This window comes from Gekko japonicus, unplaced genomic scaffold, assembly GCF_001447785.1.
Source record: "Gekko japonicus isolate JY-2015 unplaced genomic scaffold, Gekko_japonicus_V1.1 scaffold3249, whole genome shotgun sequence".
Lineage (NCBI taxonomy): Eukaryota > Metazoa > Chordata > Lepidosauria > Squamata > Gekkonidae > Gekko > Gekko japonicus.
In genome coordinates this window covers 73449-88180 of record NW_015165921.1, presented here as the reverse complement: position 1 = coordinate 88180, position 14732 = coordinate 73449, and the positions used below count along the sequence as shown (strand labels likewise).

Below are 14732 nucleotides of genomic sequence, written 5' to 3'. Positions count from 1 at the left end.
AAAGTCAGCTGCACAGCAGGGGGTTGAAGAGAATGATTTGATGGTCGCTGGCCCACCTCATTAGCCAGCCAGCCATGGTGGAGCCAAAAAAGAGAGACAGCTGTTGTAGGTTTATTCTGACAGGAAAGTGGCCAAGCTGGCAGTGGGTGGGGGTTATGCTGAAAGTCCTTTGTTTTTTTACTCAGAGAAGCAAGCTAGGTTGCCTACCACCAGCCACTGAGGGAACAGTTAGTCACAGTTAGTCCCACACAGCAGCCAAGAGAAGTGTCTTCCTCAGGAGAGAGTCTGGCTTTCCAGGAGCCACAGCTCGTTTCCTCTAGGCCAGACCCTTCCTGGCGCTGCCGCTGTTTCTGAAGAAAGATGGGGGAGCCTTTGAAAGGCACTGGGCAGCCTTCTCTGCAGTACATCCCGCTGAGCTATCACCCTGATGAAGCGCCAGCCTTGCGGCTGAGGGAGAGGGGCTGTGAGGGGCAGCGAAGGTGAGTGCTTGCCACATCGCTAGGTCAGCCTACTTCTCCCCTGTGGAGGGGTTGCCACTCTCTCGGCGGACCATCCATCCTCTTTGCCGGCTCCCTCCAGACTGAGGGCGAGATGCTGGCTGCCGGCTCTGTGGGCGGGGCCGAGGCAACGCAGGAAGGCAATGCAGCCAGGGGATTGGCAGACCTTCAGAGTAGCAGCTGCGGGAGCCAAAGGCTGGTAGGCTGTGGAAGTGTGTGGAACGTTGAGGAAAGTGGGACACGAAAACTCTTTTTATATATTTATATATATATGGAGAGATGGTTGCTAACCCAACTGTTTTATTAGAAAACATGTTAAGAGTTTTAAATAGTTAAATTTTAGATAGATATACTGAACAGAGTATCAAGAATATTATTAATGTTAAATAGTTGGTATTGTTTGGGATTCTCTGTATCAATTGTTTTATATTCATTTAATAAAAATTATTAAAATTCGGGGGGGGGGGAGGATTTCTACCAGCTGGAAGCTATGCACAGGCCAGATATGGATCTCCCATGAGGCACTGCTTTAGAACAATGGGAAAAGCTAACCTCTTTGTGGTCCTGCACAACGGTCAGGATGGTGTCAATGGTGTGCAGGATCCCCATGGCCATGACGGTTTTATCCTCCATTTCTTCATATTCTTCACTCTGAAGAACTTTGCCAAATATCTCTGCCTGAAGAAAACCAAATCAGAGAAGCAGATCATACCCTGGACTGTGTCCTCCGCAAATCCTCTTAAATTGCCATTCCTGGCAATTATACAGTGCCAAAGGGGAGGGTGCTTTTTATACCCTAGCCCAATACCCATCCCCAAAAGCTTACTAATGCCTACAAGCTGAGAGAGGGAAGAGACAGGGAAATGGCAACGCAAAGAGGGAACGAATGAGAAAAAGTGCAGTCTCAAGACACTGAACGCCCGAAGCCAAAAGACTCTGCCAGCTTCACAGAAAACTGCGGGTGTTTTAGGTAGTGCGTGGGGGGTTTGCCACCACATCACAGAAGGCTTACAGTGACCCCGTAGGGTTTTCAAGGCAAAAGACATTCGGTGGTGGTTTTGCTGTCGCCTGCCTCTGTACAGTGAGCCTGGTATTCCTTGGTGGTCTCCCATCCAAATACTGACCAGGGCCAACCCTACTTAGCTCCTATGATCTAATGAGATCGGGCTAGCCTGGGCTGTCTAGGTCAGGGCTTTTGGTAGGTGGGACACCTTGCAATGATTAGTCTCAATGCAGAACTGGGGGGGGGGAATGCTAAAACCACTATGTTCCAAATATCTGTGCTTGAAAGGCAGCTCCAAAGGTTCCATTGTGTTTGAGCACGGCCAGACGAAGTTGCTACCCTCAGTAAAGACTTCATTCAAACAAAATCAGAAGTCTCACCAGGTGCTGCGTCATCTCGACAGCAATGGATGCGACCTCCTGGCTGTATTCGCAAATCAGCTTCTGGATGACGTTGGTGAGATCATCGTTCTCGGTCTCCCGAATGACGAGCAGCAGCTCCTGCATCACCGGCCTGATGTAGGGCTTGACGTATTCTTTTGCTAAAGGGACAAAAAAGCATATTAAAATGTGGGATGTTGATGTGCCAGGAAAAAAGATGCAGGGATCCCCTGAACAAACTTAGGCCCCTCTATAAGTACAGTTGTATGGTGGTGTGCCGGGTCAGCAAATCGTTCCATCTGTTTCTTCTTCCTGAACCACTTTCCCAGTGAGGGTAGGGGACACATTATATGGAGAAAAAGTTTGAGAAAATGTAAACCGTTTGTGGAACTGACAACCTTGCACACCCAACTGCAACACCCCAAAATTCCTTCTCCATAAAGTTACATCGGAAAATAATGAGCCATCAGATCCACACATAACATCAGGCCAATACACCACTCTTTAGCACCACCTCATACCTATCTGCATGCTTAACAATCACCGCACTACAGAAAACCACAAGTTTTGTAGAGGCACACAACAGTGAGTTTTCAGGTGTTTAAAGAATGGCAGAGACCGAGAAAGCAGACTGCACAGATGGAGACCAAAGAGAGACAGGATGACAGTGACAAACAGTGCAGCAAACCTGGTTCAGAAAGAAGTCAACAGAAGAATGAAGACAAAACGAGGGAGAAAAGAATGAAAGACTGTCAGCAACTTTCAAGATCAGAAGCACATATTTTAACAGAGTACACTGGGAAAGCTAAGCCAATGCAGAGCAGGGAAATAAAAAACAAACCTTGTTCCTGATGGCTTATTAACAACTGCAGTGCTATGGCAGCCTCAACTTTGACAGGCATCTCTTTGTCGTTAAGGAGGCTCTTCTTTGCCAGCTCAACAGCATTCCTCAGGTTGAGTTCATTGTGGAACTTCAGTGTGCTGAATGAATGAAGAGTCCAGCAAGACTACAACACCACCAAGAAGAAAGCAGGTCAGTCACTACTGCAGCGCTAAGACTCACACAAACTGTCAGTGAAGATATATTCTTATTTGTTTCTTTATTCATAGTCTGTTTTTCTTCTCACTGGGACTCAAGGTGGATTTCAAGACATAAAATAGTGCAGAATCCTTTCCACCTCCTACCCTTTTATGCTTGGGTTTTCTCGCTGGGAGGCCTAAATACCCAACCTGAAGACGAGTGCTCTTGTTCCTGAAAACTTGTTTAACTACTTTGTGGAGGTTTAAGGTTTAATCTGGTCCTCATCAACGTACAGCCCTGTTACAGTCTTTGAACTTCTTTTTTTAAACAGCCCAACCTGACTGCCTACAATTTAATGTAATGGATTTTGTTATTCTTTATCGATTCTAGCACTCTCGGTTTATAATGTTTTCAACTGGAGGCCCCATAAAACTTGGGGGGGGGATCCCCCATCTCCCACCCATCGCCAAGCCCAGAGTGTCTCCAGGCCCCACCAACTCACCTTGGAGCTTGGCCACAGTGCCTGGGAACAAGCCCACAGCAGTTCCCAGCATCTGCCACCAGGCTCACAGAATCAGCCACAGCTGCCCCCAGATCCAGCATGGCTCCCAAGGGCCACTGCAATGGGTGTGTGTGTGTGTGATTTAATCCCCCAATGTATTTTTTAACATTTCCAATTTTTCTGCAAATCTGGGGGCGTTCTCCAAGTTTACAGAAAAATCTGTTTAATGTCAGCATGCCCCTGATCTATATAGATATAGATACCCGCAGATGGGGACCGGACTTCACTATTAAATATCCCATCTTGGAGTTGTAGTAGATAACTCACTGAAAATGTTGAGACAGTGTGTGACTGCAATAAAGAAGGCCAATGCTATGCTGGGGATTATTAGGAAGGGTATTGAAAACAGATCAGCCAATATAATAATGCCCCTATATAAATCAATGGTGAGACCTCATTTGGAATACTGTGTGCAGTTCTGGGCACCACACCTTAAAAAGGATATTATAGCTTTGGAAAAAGTGCAGAAAAGGGCAACTCAAATGATAAAAGGGTTGGAACACTTTCCCTATGAGGAAAGGTTAAGGCGCTTAGGGCTCTTTAGCTTGGAGAAAAGACGACTGAGGGGTGACATGATCGAGGTTTATAAGATTATGCATGGGAAAGAGCAGGTAGAGAAAGAGGTACTTTTCTCCCTTTCTCACAATACAAGAACTCGTGGGCACTCCATGAAACTGCAGAGCGGTCGGGTTAGAACGGATAAAAGGAAGTACTTCTTCACCCAAAGAGTGATTAACACATGGAATTCACTGCCACAGGAAGTGGTGGCGGCTACAAGCATGGACGGCTTCAAAAGGGAATTAGATAAGCATATGGAGCAGAGGTCCATCAGTGGCTATTAGCCACAAGGTATAGCTAGGGGCTCTGGGGCAAGTGATGCTCTGTCTTCTTGGTGCTTGGGGAGGGGGTCAACAGTGGGAGGGCTTCTAATGTCCTGGCCCCACTGGTGGACCTCCTGATGGCACTGGTATTTCTGGCCACTGTGTGACACAGAGTGTTGGACTGGATGGGCCTTTGGCCTGATCCAACATTGGCGTCTCTTATGGTCTTATGTTCTTATCTCATGACACTGAATGAGGAGCAAAATTCCACACATGCTAAACTGATTAAAACCCCAAATTAAATCATGTGTGTGTACACACACACACACACACACATATATCCATGATTTAAACTGGGGTTTAAATCAGTTTAGTCAGTTATAGAACCTGCAATGGACTTGGGAGTACTTATTTATCTAATGTTCTTTGTTCCATATCAAGTGTTGCTCTGTGAAGGCTCTCTTCAAAAGCTCTTCTGAAGCCCAGCTATAAAAAGGGAGTAAAAACAGCTAAAATGACAGCAAAAGGGGGCATGTAAAACAGCTGCCTACAGTCAGTGCCTTGGCACACGACTCCAAATTGCTTTCTGAAAAAATCAAGTCTCAGCTGATACTCTAAAAGTTAGAAGAGAGATACCCAGAAAAGCTGCCCTTGGAAGTGAATTCCCAGAACAGACTCCAAAAGGCCCTGTGTCCTTCTTAACAAACAGCTGCCAACTTCTCATTTTATGGTCCTTCCAGCAGCATCGTATGTTGAAAAATATCCCAGACTTGAAATGGGGGTTCCTAGGGTTGGATTTGCAAGCGATAGAAATGATACAAAGCAAGCCAACACCGTGGTTATCTGGTGGCAGTGGCTGCCGTTTCCCTCAAGAGAGTTGACAGAAGATATAACTGCATGAACTAGCCTTGGAAATCCAAAAGTTAAGGGTCAGTTCTGGACTTTCAAAGACGTGTGAAGGCACAGTAAAAGTGAACTGTAGATTACGACTTGTACCAGAACACAACGGAACTATTTTAAGATGGCATTCTTCTGCAGGCTGCGGTGACGTTGCATCTGCTCTACGTGCATCAAAACAATAATCCAGACTGGACATAATAAAGGGAGTGCTTCAGTCCTCCTAGGGGCTCAGACTATAAAAATGGCAAATTTACCAGGATGGGAGGAACCACACAGAAGTTCGGAAGTGTTCCCACATTACTCGGTTGGGAGTGCCAGCCCAGCTACCACGGTGAACAGAGGAGTTCCTCCCTGCTCCTCTGCCGCCGGTCTTGGCGATGCAGGAAATGGCAGCCTGGTTGCCTTGGTAGGAGATCTGGCAATTTCTTAAGAGTATAAGAGGAAGGGGTAGCACAGGTGTGGTTGAGAGGTGCAGGTGAGGCAGGAGAGGACCCCATTCCCTGACAACTTCCACTGCAGATTTTTTTTGCAATAATCGAAACAGATGCTCTTGACAGACGTTCAATATAAAATCAACCCCCCTCCCCCCCCCAATAACGCATACACTCTGGGCACTTACTCTTGCTCTTAAATACCCAAGGTTGGACATGAACAACGGGAAGACATGATTTTGTAGCATCAGCTCCATCTGGTCCTTGAATATACTCTTCTGGTGGAGTTAACAACAACAAACAAAAAGTAAGTCTCCATTTTGTTGTATGGTGATTCCTCTTTCTCAGAAAGACTGCCCTGGGACAATTCTACCACAAGAAGTCAAACCAGACTCTAATTTAAGTCCATTTCTAGAAAAGATTCTGGTATCATACAAATCCAGTGAGATGCAGACAGACCCAAAAGTTTAACAGGAAAACTACTTCATGCACACACAAGATATCCCGGATTTATTATCTACGGTGATCCCAAGCCATGTAAGACCAGGTATCCTCAGGGTTCAGATTGATTCTCGACAAACCTGGAAACTTGTGCCTGAAACATACAAATAGCCAGAAACAGCATTTGCTGTATTTGTTCATGAAGCTTTTTACAGCTTTGTGCAGTCACAGAAAGCCTTGAGATATGCATCAGGATTGCTCCATACAGTACAAGCTTAGATTACACATGTAATATATTAAACAATTCTGATGCATTCACAGCCGGCCTGGCTCTTGTGCCGCAGAAAGTGGGGCAAGGAGGAGACAAAGCTGGCTTCTAGCCACTCAAGGACTAGGGTCCTTTGGAAAATTCAGCAAAGAAGCGCAGCCAGAAAACTTGCGGAGGGACGAGATGTGCCTCCCGACCTGCCACCACTGTTAAGAGACGTCTTTGTTAATTTGGCTGGTTCTTTGCAACTCCCCATGTTGGGAAGACCTGGACAGACTGATTTCTTGCCCGGTGGCCCTCAGAGCCCCGGTGCGGACTCTAATCTGGGAGAACCGGGTTTGATTCCCCCACTCCTCCACTTGCACCTGCTGATGTGACCTTGGGTCAGTCACAAGCTCTGACACTGCTGTCCTTGAAAAAGAGCAGTTTGTGTCAGAGTTCTCTCAGCCCCACCCACCTCACAGGGTGTCTGTTGTGGGGAGGGGAAGGGAAGGGAGTTTGTAAGCCGCTCTGAGAATCCAAGTGAAGGGCGGGGTATAAATCCAATCTCTTCTTCTTCCTCTTCTTCTCACCTCCCAAGTTAATGGCTAGCTGCAGGTTTCTCAAGACCAGCATGGATCCATTTCACAAGCTGCTGGACAGCTCCTTTTCACAATATATTTTGACAGCACAAGTGTGCTCTTGGGTCACACCCGTGAACGAAGATAGCACAGACATGGAATGTGAGAACACGCAGAATGCGGAATCTGGAGGTACTTATGTATAGATCTTATGTATACAGATCTTTTACCAGAAATACGTAAGTGCATTCTGGATTTCTCCATTTTTTATATTTTCAGCCTCTGTTATCAACAAGCAAAACCACATCTTTGGAGGGAAAGACAGATACTTTTCATTCGGTTTCATCCTTATTACCTTCAAAAGAATGTCTGCTAGAGATCCTATCACGTGCAACGCCCCGTCTTTCTTCCTCGGGTCAGCGTTGGGTTCAGTGAGGATCTGATAGCAAAATGCCATCATTTTGGGTAACACCTAGAGTGGTGGCATGAAAACAAAGTTAACTTTGGCCAGGAAAAGTCACCTACAATCACTATCACAGCAAGAACAGTGTGACTGCTTTGTTTGTATAAGAATATACTTCGGATAACTGAAACCCCCTCCTCCCCCTAAAGAGAGTGAGAATTCTGTTATAATCCTACAGTTTCACATCAGCCATCCAGTGCTGCCCTAGAAAGCCTTTGCCACATTACAGCAAGGCAATGGGGACACTCAAGACCTCTGATCTGGGCAAGCAACAAACATGTATGGTTGACCACAGGGATAGTAAACACATGTCAAAAGGGAGGGGAAGAAGATATGCAGCGGGGCCTTGAGAAAGCAGTGCAGGATAAAGAAATTTCTAATTATTCTTATATACATTGTTAGTTTCCTGGCTTAACATGGAATGTATCTTGTAAACAGGAGTTTCGAGCCTTAGATTTAGAGTGCTCCTCTTGCTGAAATATTGCAAACTGCTCAGAGTATCTCCCCCCCCCTTGCCATCCCAGTTAAGCATAATGAAGCTTTAAGACTCCAGGGAACTGGTGCAGTATAGTGGATCGAGTACCAGATTACGGGGACCTGGGGTCAAACCCCTGCTCAGCCACAAATCTCACTGAATGCCCCTGGGCCAGTCACTCTATCTTTCAGCCCAACCAACCCTACAGGGTTCTGGAGGCAGAGATCACGAAAGGGAAGATGAAAATGTAACAATAAAATAAACATTAACAATGGAAGACCACAAATATATGCGGCACAACTGCCTTTGAGGAACACGGGGTGGGGCGGGGGGCAAAGCCATTCGATCCTTTAAAATCTGCCATTGCGTTTTGAAAGAATGAGAATGAAGTACCTCCTTTCGCTTTTTTGCTGCGGTATAGAGAAGGATCTGAGCTGCTGTTGTAGGGGATGCATAATCCTCAAACACATCTGGCAAAGTTTCAGAAGAAATGTGTCACTGGATAACTTAAGCAAGAAAAATCACCTTGAAAGTGTACTGCACGGGGACGCATAAACGGCAAGTGGATTTCTAGCCGGTGGTTCTGTTTTTTAAAAAGAACACACCCCGATCTTGGACCACAGTCTGAAATTCAAGGGCTTGGTCTTAAATTCCTTTACCTGCAAGGCCGTCAGTTCTGTGAAGTAATTTCTTGTCTCTGGTATAGCACATTACATGGGCTGGGATCGCACTTATTGGCCGTGACCCCACGTGCATTCAGCATAACCTCTGTAAGAGGCTTCCTAAGGCACTTTTACAAGCACTGGTTATCTAATCCAGATGTTAGCTGTCCGGACTGAGTCCAATAGCGGTTCAAAGCCCAAAGTCCCAGGCAGGTGTTCTGGCCAGCGAGGCCCTCTAATCTGGTCCAGAATCAAGAGATGACCCAAAGGCAGATACAATCCAGGCAAAGGGCACAGGCTAGAAGGAAAGATCCTCCTGTTGTGCCAAACTGGGTTGGCATGATTCTAGCTGACCAATCAGGTGTGTTGCTAGCATGAGACCACATGCTCCGCAGATGGACACAGGCCCTGCTAAGCAAGCCACTTTCCCCCACCCAGGGGTTCTTGTGCTAGCAAAGATGGAAAGTGCAGGTGAAACTCCCCCCTGGTTCTCTTGGCCTGGAAACCTCCAAGCCCTCTGACTCCACCACCACCTAAGTCAGACTCCCATCTCTTCCTTAACTTGCTCTCTGAAACTGCAGTCAGCATGACCTCAAGTACCCAGCGAGAGAGAAACTGCTATGATTTTGTAGGCCTGAACCCTGAACCAATGTTTCTGAAAAGCCGAGAGACTGCTAGGCAAGCCAGTCTCTTGATGCTATGCAAGTGCAGTGAATAATGTCTCCGTACAAAAAGCCTTGCAGGATTGCCCTGTGGTCTTGCGTGCCTCCCCTTCTTTCAACAGGGCTTTGCGAGAATTTCATGCACTCATGGTAATTCATGAGCGAAGTATGAGCTTCATTTTGCATCGCCCGTCCATTTTCACTGGATGATCAAGACGTACCTGGCTTCCAGGTCATTCTCTATTTTCAGGTAACCCACTCTCCTGAATAAATCAGATCTGGGTTTTTTTATACGACCTGTAGCAGTGGTCTCTACTTGCACATGTCTTGTTTTCTCACCACTCTGATAAGGTATATAACAGGGAAAATTAAGACACAGTTACTTCCCATGCTAGTGTTATGTTGCCATGAGAAGTAACCACATTGAGTCCTTCCTTTAAGAGCCAGTTTGGTGTAGTGGTTAGGAGTGTGGACTCTAATCTGGGAGAACTGGGTTTGATTCCCCACTCTTCCACATGTAGCTGCTGGTGTGACCTTGGGTCAGTTACAAGTTCTTTCAGAGCTGCTCTCTCATGAGCGGCAGTTACAGAGCTTTCTCAGCTCCACCTACCTCACAGGGTGCCTGTTGTGGGGAGGGGAAGGGAAAGGAGATTGTAAACCACTCTGAGACTCCTTCAGGTAGTGAAGGGTGGGGTATAAATCCAATCTCCTTTGTTTATTATTCTTCTAATAAACCTTTATTTAGAACTCAGTTTGCAAGTGTCCTGCCTTGCAGGGCTGACTTCTTGATTTAGATTCAGGAGGGCTGAAGACTCCGTCCCTTGGTCTCTGGCTGGCGGGTTAGTAAAGGGGACTGGGGGTAGCATGTTATCCTGGGGTTGTGAGGATTCACACTCCAGCATTCTGTGGTTTTGCTCATGACCAACCGGTCACCCTTAAGGATTAACTTCTAACACACAGCATCTCCCACGTATATCACTGAGGCCTGTGCAGCAGAAGTTCCAGCCGCATTGCATCCATTGACTGGGCACGATTGACTATATTTCCCAAAGCATTCTTCTTCTGTCCTCCAGCCAATTTTTTTTGCTTCTGTCAGTTAACAACTGGATCAGTATCAAAGCTGCTAGAGCCCCTAGTTCTAACAAACAGTCATCACTACCCTGTAAACCATAAGAATTGGGTTCTGAATTGACTGAGACCAAGATTGAACAATATCTTGGGGTTACAGCGGATAGCTCAATGAATATGTCAAACTCAGTGGTGCCACAGTGGTGAAAAAAGGCAAACTCAATGCTGGGGATGATTAGGAAAGCGATTGAAAATAAAGCAGCCCATATTCTAAGGCCTATGTATAGAGCCACGATACAGCCTCGTTTGGAATACTGCGCACCGCATCTCAATAAGGATATCACAGAGCTGGAAAAGAGGGGAACCGAGATGATCAAGGGATGGGAGCAACTTTCCTATGAGGAAAGGCTAAAGGGTCTGGGACTTTCTAGTTTAGAAAGTGGATAGGAGTAGCTTTTTCTCCCTCTCCCTTAATAGTAGGACTCAGGGGAACCCAATGACATTGTTGGGAAATAGATTCAGGACAGACAAAAGGAAACACTTCTGTATTCAACCAGTGATTAAAACGTGGGATTCGCCGCCAAAGGATGTAATGATGGCCACGGGCGCAGATGGCTTTAAAAGGGGCATTAGACTGATTCATGGAGGACAGGTCCATCAGTGGCTACTAACCTTGGTGACAAAGGGAACCTCCACATTCAGAGGCAGCAAACCTCTGAATATATCAGTGCCAGGAGGCAACATCAGGAGAAGGCCTTGGTCTCTTTTCCCTGTTTCTTGGCCCTCCAGGGAAACTGATTGGCCAGTGTGTGAACCAGGATGCTGGACTAGATGGACCATTAGTCTGGTCCAACATGACCCTTCAGATGATCTTATCGCTAGTGGGAGTATTAGCGTTGACACCCAGCTCTGTTCCCATTGCGCTTTTTATAACATGTAGTTAATGAGGTTTCCTAGGAAGCTCTAACAGAGGTAATTCTAACAGAGCTATGCTCTCCTTGCCGTCTGGGGAGGGGTCTCCCCCCCTCATTTATTAATGTCTAAACAATACAATTACAGTGTTGAGTTAAAGACACAAGCTATCCATAATCCTCTGTAGAGACTGTAACGAGTAACCTCAATAGAGAAATATAACTAGTTTTGTTGTTGTTGTTAACTCAGAATTCTCGGAACAGAACAGCACGACATCAAGAGCTTCCACAGATACTTACCGAATTTCATGCGAATGTACTCATAGGGGTCCTCTTGCCACAGCTCTTCATCCTCATCTTTGTAACACATCAGGGAGAAGATCACTTCTTCACAGAGAGTCTTATATAGGACAGAGCACAAAGAACATCCAGAAAAATTCCTCCACTGGAAGTAATTCAGTACTCCAACAAAAGCCATAAGAAATTCCGAAACAGAACAATGTTCTACACTAATAGCTTTTCAGTTTGTTTTCTGGGATGGAGCACACCTAATGTCAGTGCATATTAAAAATGGTTTAAAATATAATGCTTGGAATATGGAGATGATGCCTCTTGTTCAAACTGCTAAACACAACCAAAAAATACCAATCTGGGGCCATCTGAACTTTACATACAAGAACCTTGCATGCACAGCTAATGTGGGGGATGAGAATGGGCGAATTTTTGCATTTTTCAGAAACCCGGCAGCCCACAGTATCACCTACTCATGGAAATATCGCGATAAAGTGTGTGACGTGACCCAAGCAGTAGGAGGTGAATTGACATAACCAGTCTCATTACTAGAACTACTTGCAAGCAGGAGATAACGGACAGGGAAATTCCCCCCCCAAAATTGGGTGTAGATACATTTTTTATCACAAATAATGACTGCAGTATCCACAGCTATGATGCAGCCAGCAGTGTGATAAACTATGTTGACTTGGCAATAGAATGCTTGAGAACTGAAGCCACCAAAATATCGGCTGGGTGGTTATTTATTACTTCTATCACATTTTAGTGCCTGTAAGGGGAATGTTTGCCCAGGTTCTGAAAAATCTTAGCTCAAACCCTAGTGCCAATTTACTGTTTTGCACTGACCTGCATATGTGGTTTCATCTGCTTCCAGGTTATACAGTGATAGACTCCTTGGTTCAGATAATTTAATGTTTGCTGAAGGACACGTGGTGCAACATATTCTTTCTGTCTATATTGGTCCAAGATTTTTAGAAGCACCTAAATAGGTGAGGGAGAGGGAACAAGCCTTCTTGTAACGAGAACATTGCCACAGGCCCATGGCACTTTCAAGCAGAAAAACAGCTACTCAACACCCTGTCACTTTAACATCTGAGTTCTGACCCTTAGCATGATGAGAGTTCCTCATGACCAACTTGCACATACAACAGAGAAAAAAATCCTAGATTCCCTTTCATTAACAGCTCACAAGTTGTTATGATGAAAGAACAACTGGAGAGAAACTGCAGGGTACCAAGTGCCCAGAGTTGCTTCCATCCTACTGAAAAGCTGCTGGTGGTGGAGGAGGAACAGGAGGGGAAGAAGAGGAGATTTATACCCCGCCCTTCACTACCCGAAGGAATCTCAGAGCAGCCTGCAATCTCCTTTCCCTTCCCCTCCCTACAACAGACACCCTGTGAGGTAAGTGGGGCTGAGAGAACTCTGAGAGAACAGCTCCGAATGAACTTGTAACTGACCCAAGGTCACACCAGCAGCTGCATGTGGAGGAGTGGGGAATCAAACCCAGTTCTCCAAAATTAGAGTCCACGTTCCTAACCACGACACCAAACTGAAGATATGCAGTTGGATTAACAGGAAATTGCTTCTGATTTGGGGAGGGGGGGAGTCTCTTAATACCAAATTTCCCTTTGCCACTTACCCCAAACATGCATTCCCAGATGACATGTAGACATTAGCTGTTTAACACATAAATAAATAATGATAAAGTGCCGTCAAGTCACAGCTGACTCATGGCGGACCCCTCATGGGGTTTCCAAGGCAAGAGATAAGCAGAGAAGGCGGTGGTTTGCCTTTGCCTTCCTCTGCACAGCAGCCCAGGTCTTCCTTGGTGGTCGCCTGTCAAACTCACTATGCATTTTATGGCTTGTTTGTCATGGCAACCGAGGGGAGGGTGCCAGGAGCTTTGAAGTAACTTGCATCCTTTATCACCTCTGGGAACTCAGATGTCCTTGGTACTCAGCTTTCGCAGCTTAGCTTCATCTTACACACCAAGGGGTATGTTAGTAGAGGGGGGTAGTTCGCAGTTGCTTTTGGCGGGTGGAATAACAAGGGGTGATTGATCCTGGAACTTTAGGGACCCTGTTTGAACCTTGTATATTTGTTGCATTTGCGCCTTTAACCTCAGTTCTAACACAGCCAGTGTCCAGGCTGGATCCTATCAATGTCTCAATAAACCTATCATTCTCCAGAGTGAATGTTGTTGGGAACTGATGTACTAACGACGACCCACCTTGCTTAGCTTCTGAGCTCTGACAAGCTCAAGGCTAGTCTGGGCTATCCAGGCCGCAAACAGCTAAACTAGGGAGCAGCAACTGGAAGCTTCAGGGCAAAATCCAACACATGAGCCACCCCACCCCACCCACTGACAATCCAAAGGCAAGAGATGCCATAGTGGCAATCACACTAACAGGATTTGCTGGCAGTCCACTTTGGGGATGAAGGAAACCTTCTCCACTCCCTCCCCACAGTGATCTTCCTATTAGTTAATGACCAGTGTCAACACATGGTTTGTTTGGAATTTTGGCCAAAAGAACACAAACTGCCTTGGAGTGCCCGAGGGAGCCTGGCTGAGCCCTTTCACAGAGAGAGTTCTCCCACCTCCCTCTCCCAGGACGGCCCAACTATTCGTTCCTTCCTGCCACAGACAGACCCTCCCTCAGCCAAGGAAGGGGAATGACTGATTTTGACAATATCTGTATAAAGGGCAACATCAAGCGCTTACTGGAGACCTACCATACCCCATCCCAAAATAAACAAACAAAATCGTTACCTGTTGGATTCCAACAGCATAGGTTTTCAAGAAGAACTCGGAAAATTCAAAATATTCTTTTGTTACACTCCCTGGACTACCATACCTTTAAGAAAAGAAGAGTTCCAAATCAACCGTGTAAACGTTTAAGCCAAAATGTCTGTCAAAAGGGAAAAAGTCCTTAGGCAATTTACTTTTGGGGGTATGTATTTTTTTAATATGTGCGTGTGTGCACCTGGAAGTCATGGCGACCTCTGGTGACTGACCCCTCCTGGGGGCCTGGAGGATATTCAGAGAGGTGGCTGAACAAAGCCTACCCCCGCCTCCCGACTGCTGGTATTCCTTGGAGGTCTCCCATCCGAGTACTTGCCAGAGTCGACCCTGCTTAGCTTCCCAGATCTGATGAGATTGGGTTTGCCTGGGCTGTCCAGGTCAGGGCTGGCAATTTGCTTCTTTATAGTAAGCTCAATACATACAGACACAAAAGCTTCTGTTGGGACTGTACTGCACGCTCCACTGACGTTTTCTAGCCAGCTCGCCCCATATACCGCACCACTTCCTACACAA

At 46.1% G+C, this 14732-nt stretch overlaps 1 protein-coding gene across 1 annotated transcript in view; it reads right to left on the bottom strand.

Annotated features, from left to right (window-relative positions):
• Positions 1–14732, bottom strand: part of IPO8 (importin 8) — a 60722-nt gene that overhangs the window by 28084 nt on the left and 17906 nt on the right. Inside the window, 9 exon segments of the mRNA XM_015411410.1 lie at positions 1050–1175; positions 1881–2041; positions 2722–2887; positions 5804–5893; positions 7240–7356; positions 8216–8292; positions 11426–11525; positions 12263–12397; positions 14187–14380. Coding sequence (XP_015266896.1) covers positions 1050–1175; positions 1881–2041; positions 2722–2887; positions 5804–5893; positions 7240–7356; positions 8216–8292; positions 11426–11525; positions 12263–12397; positions 14187–14380 — 1166 coding nt within the window.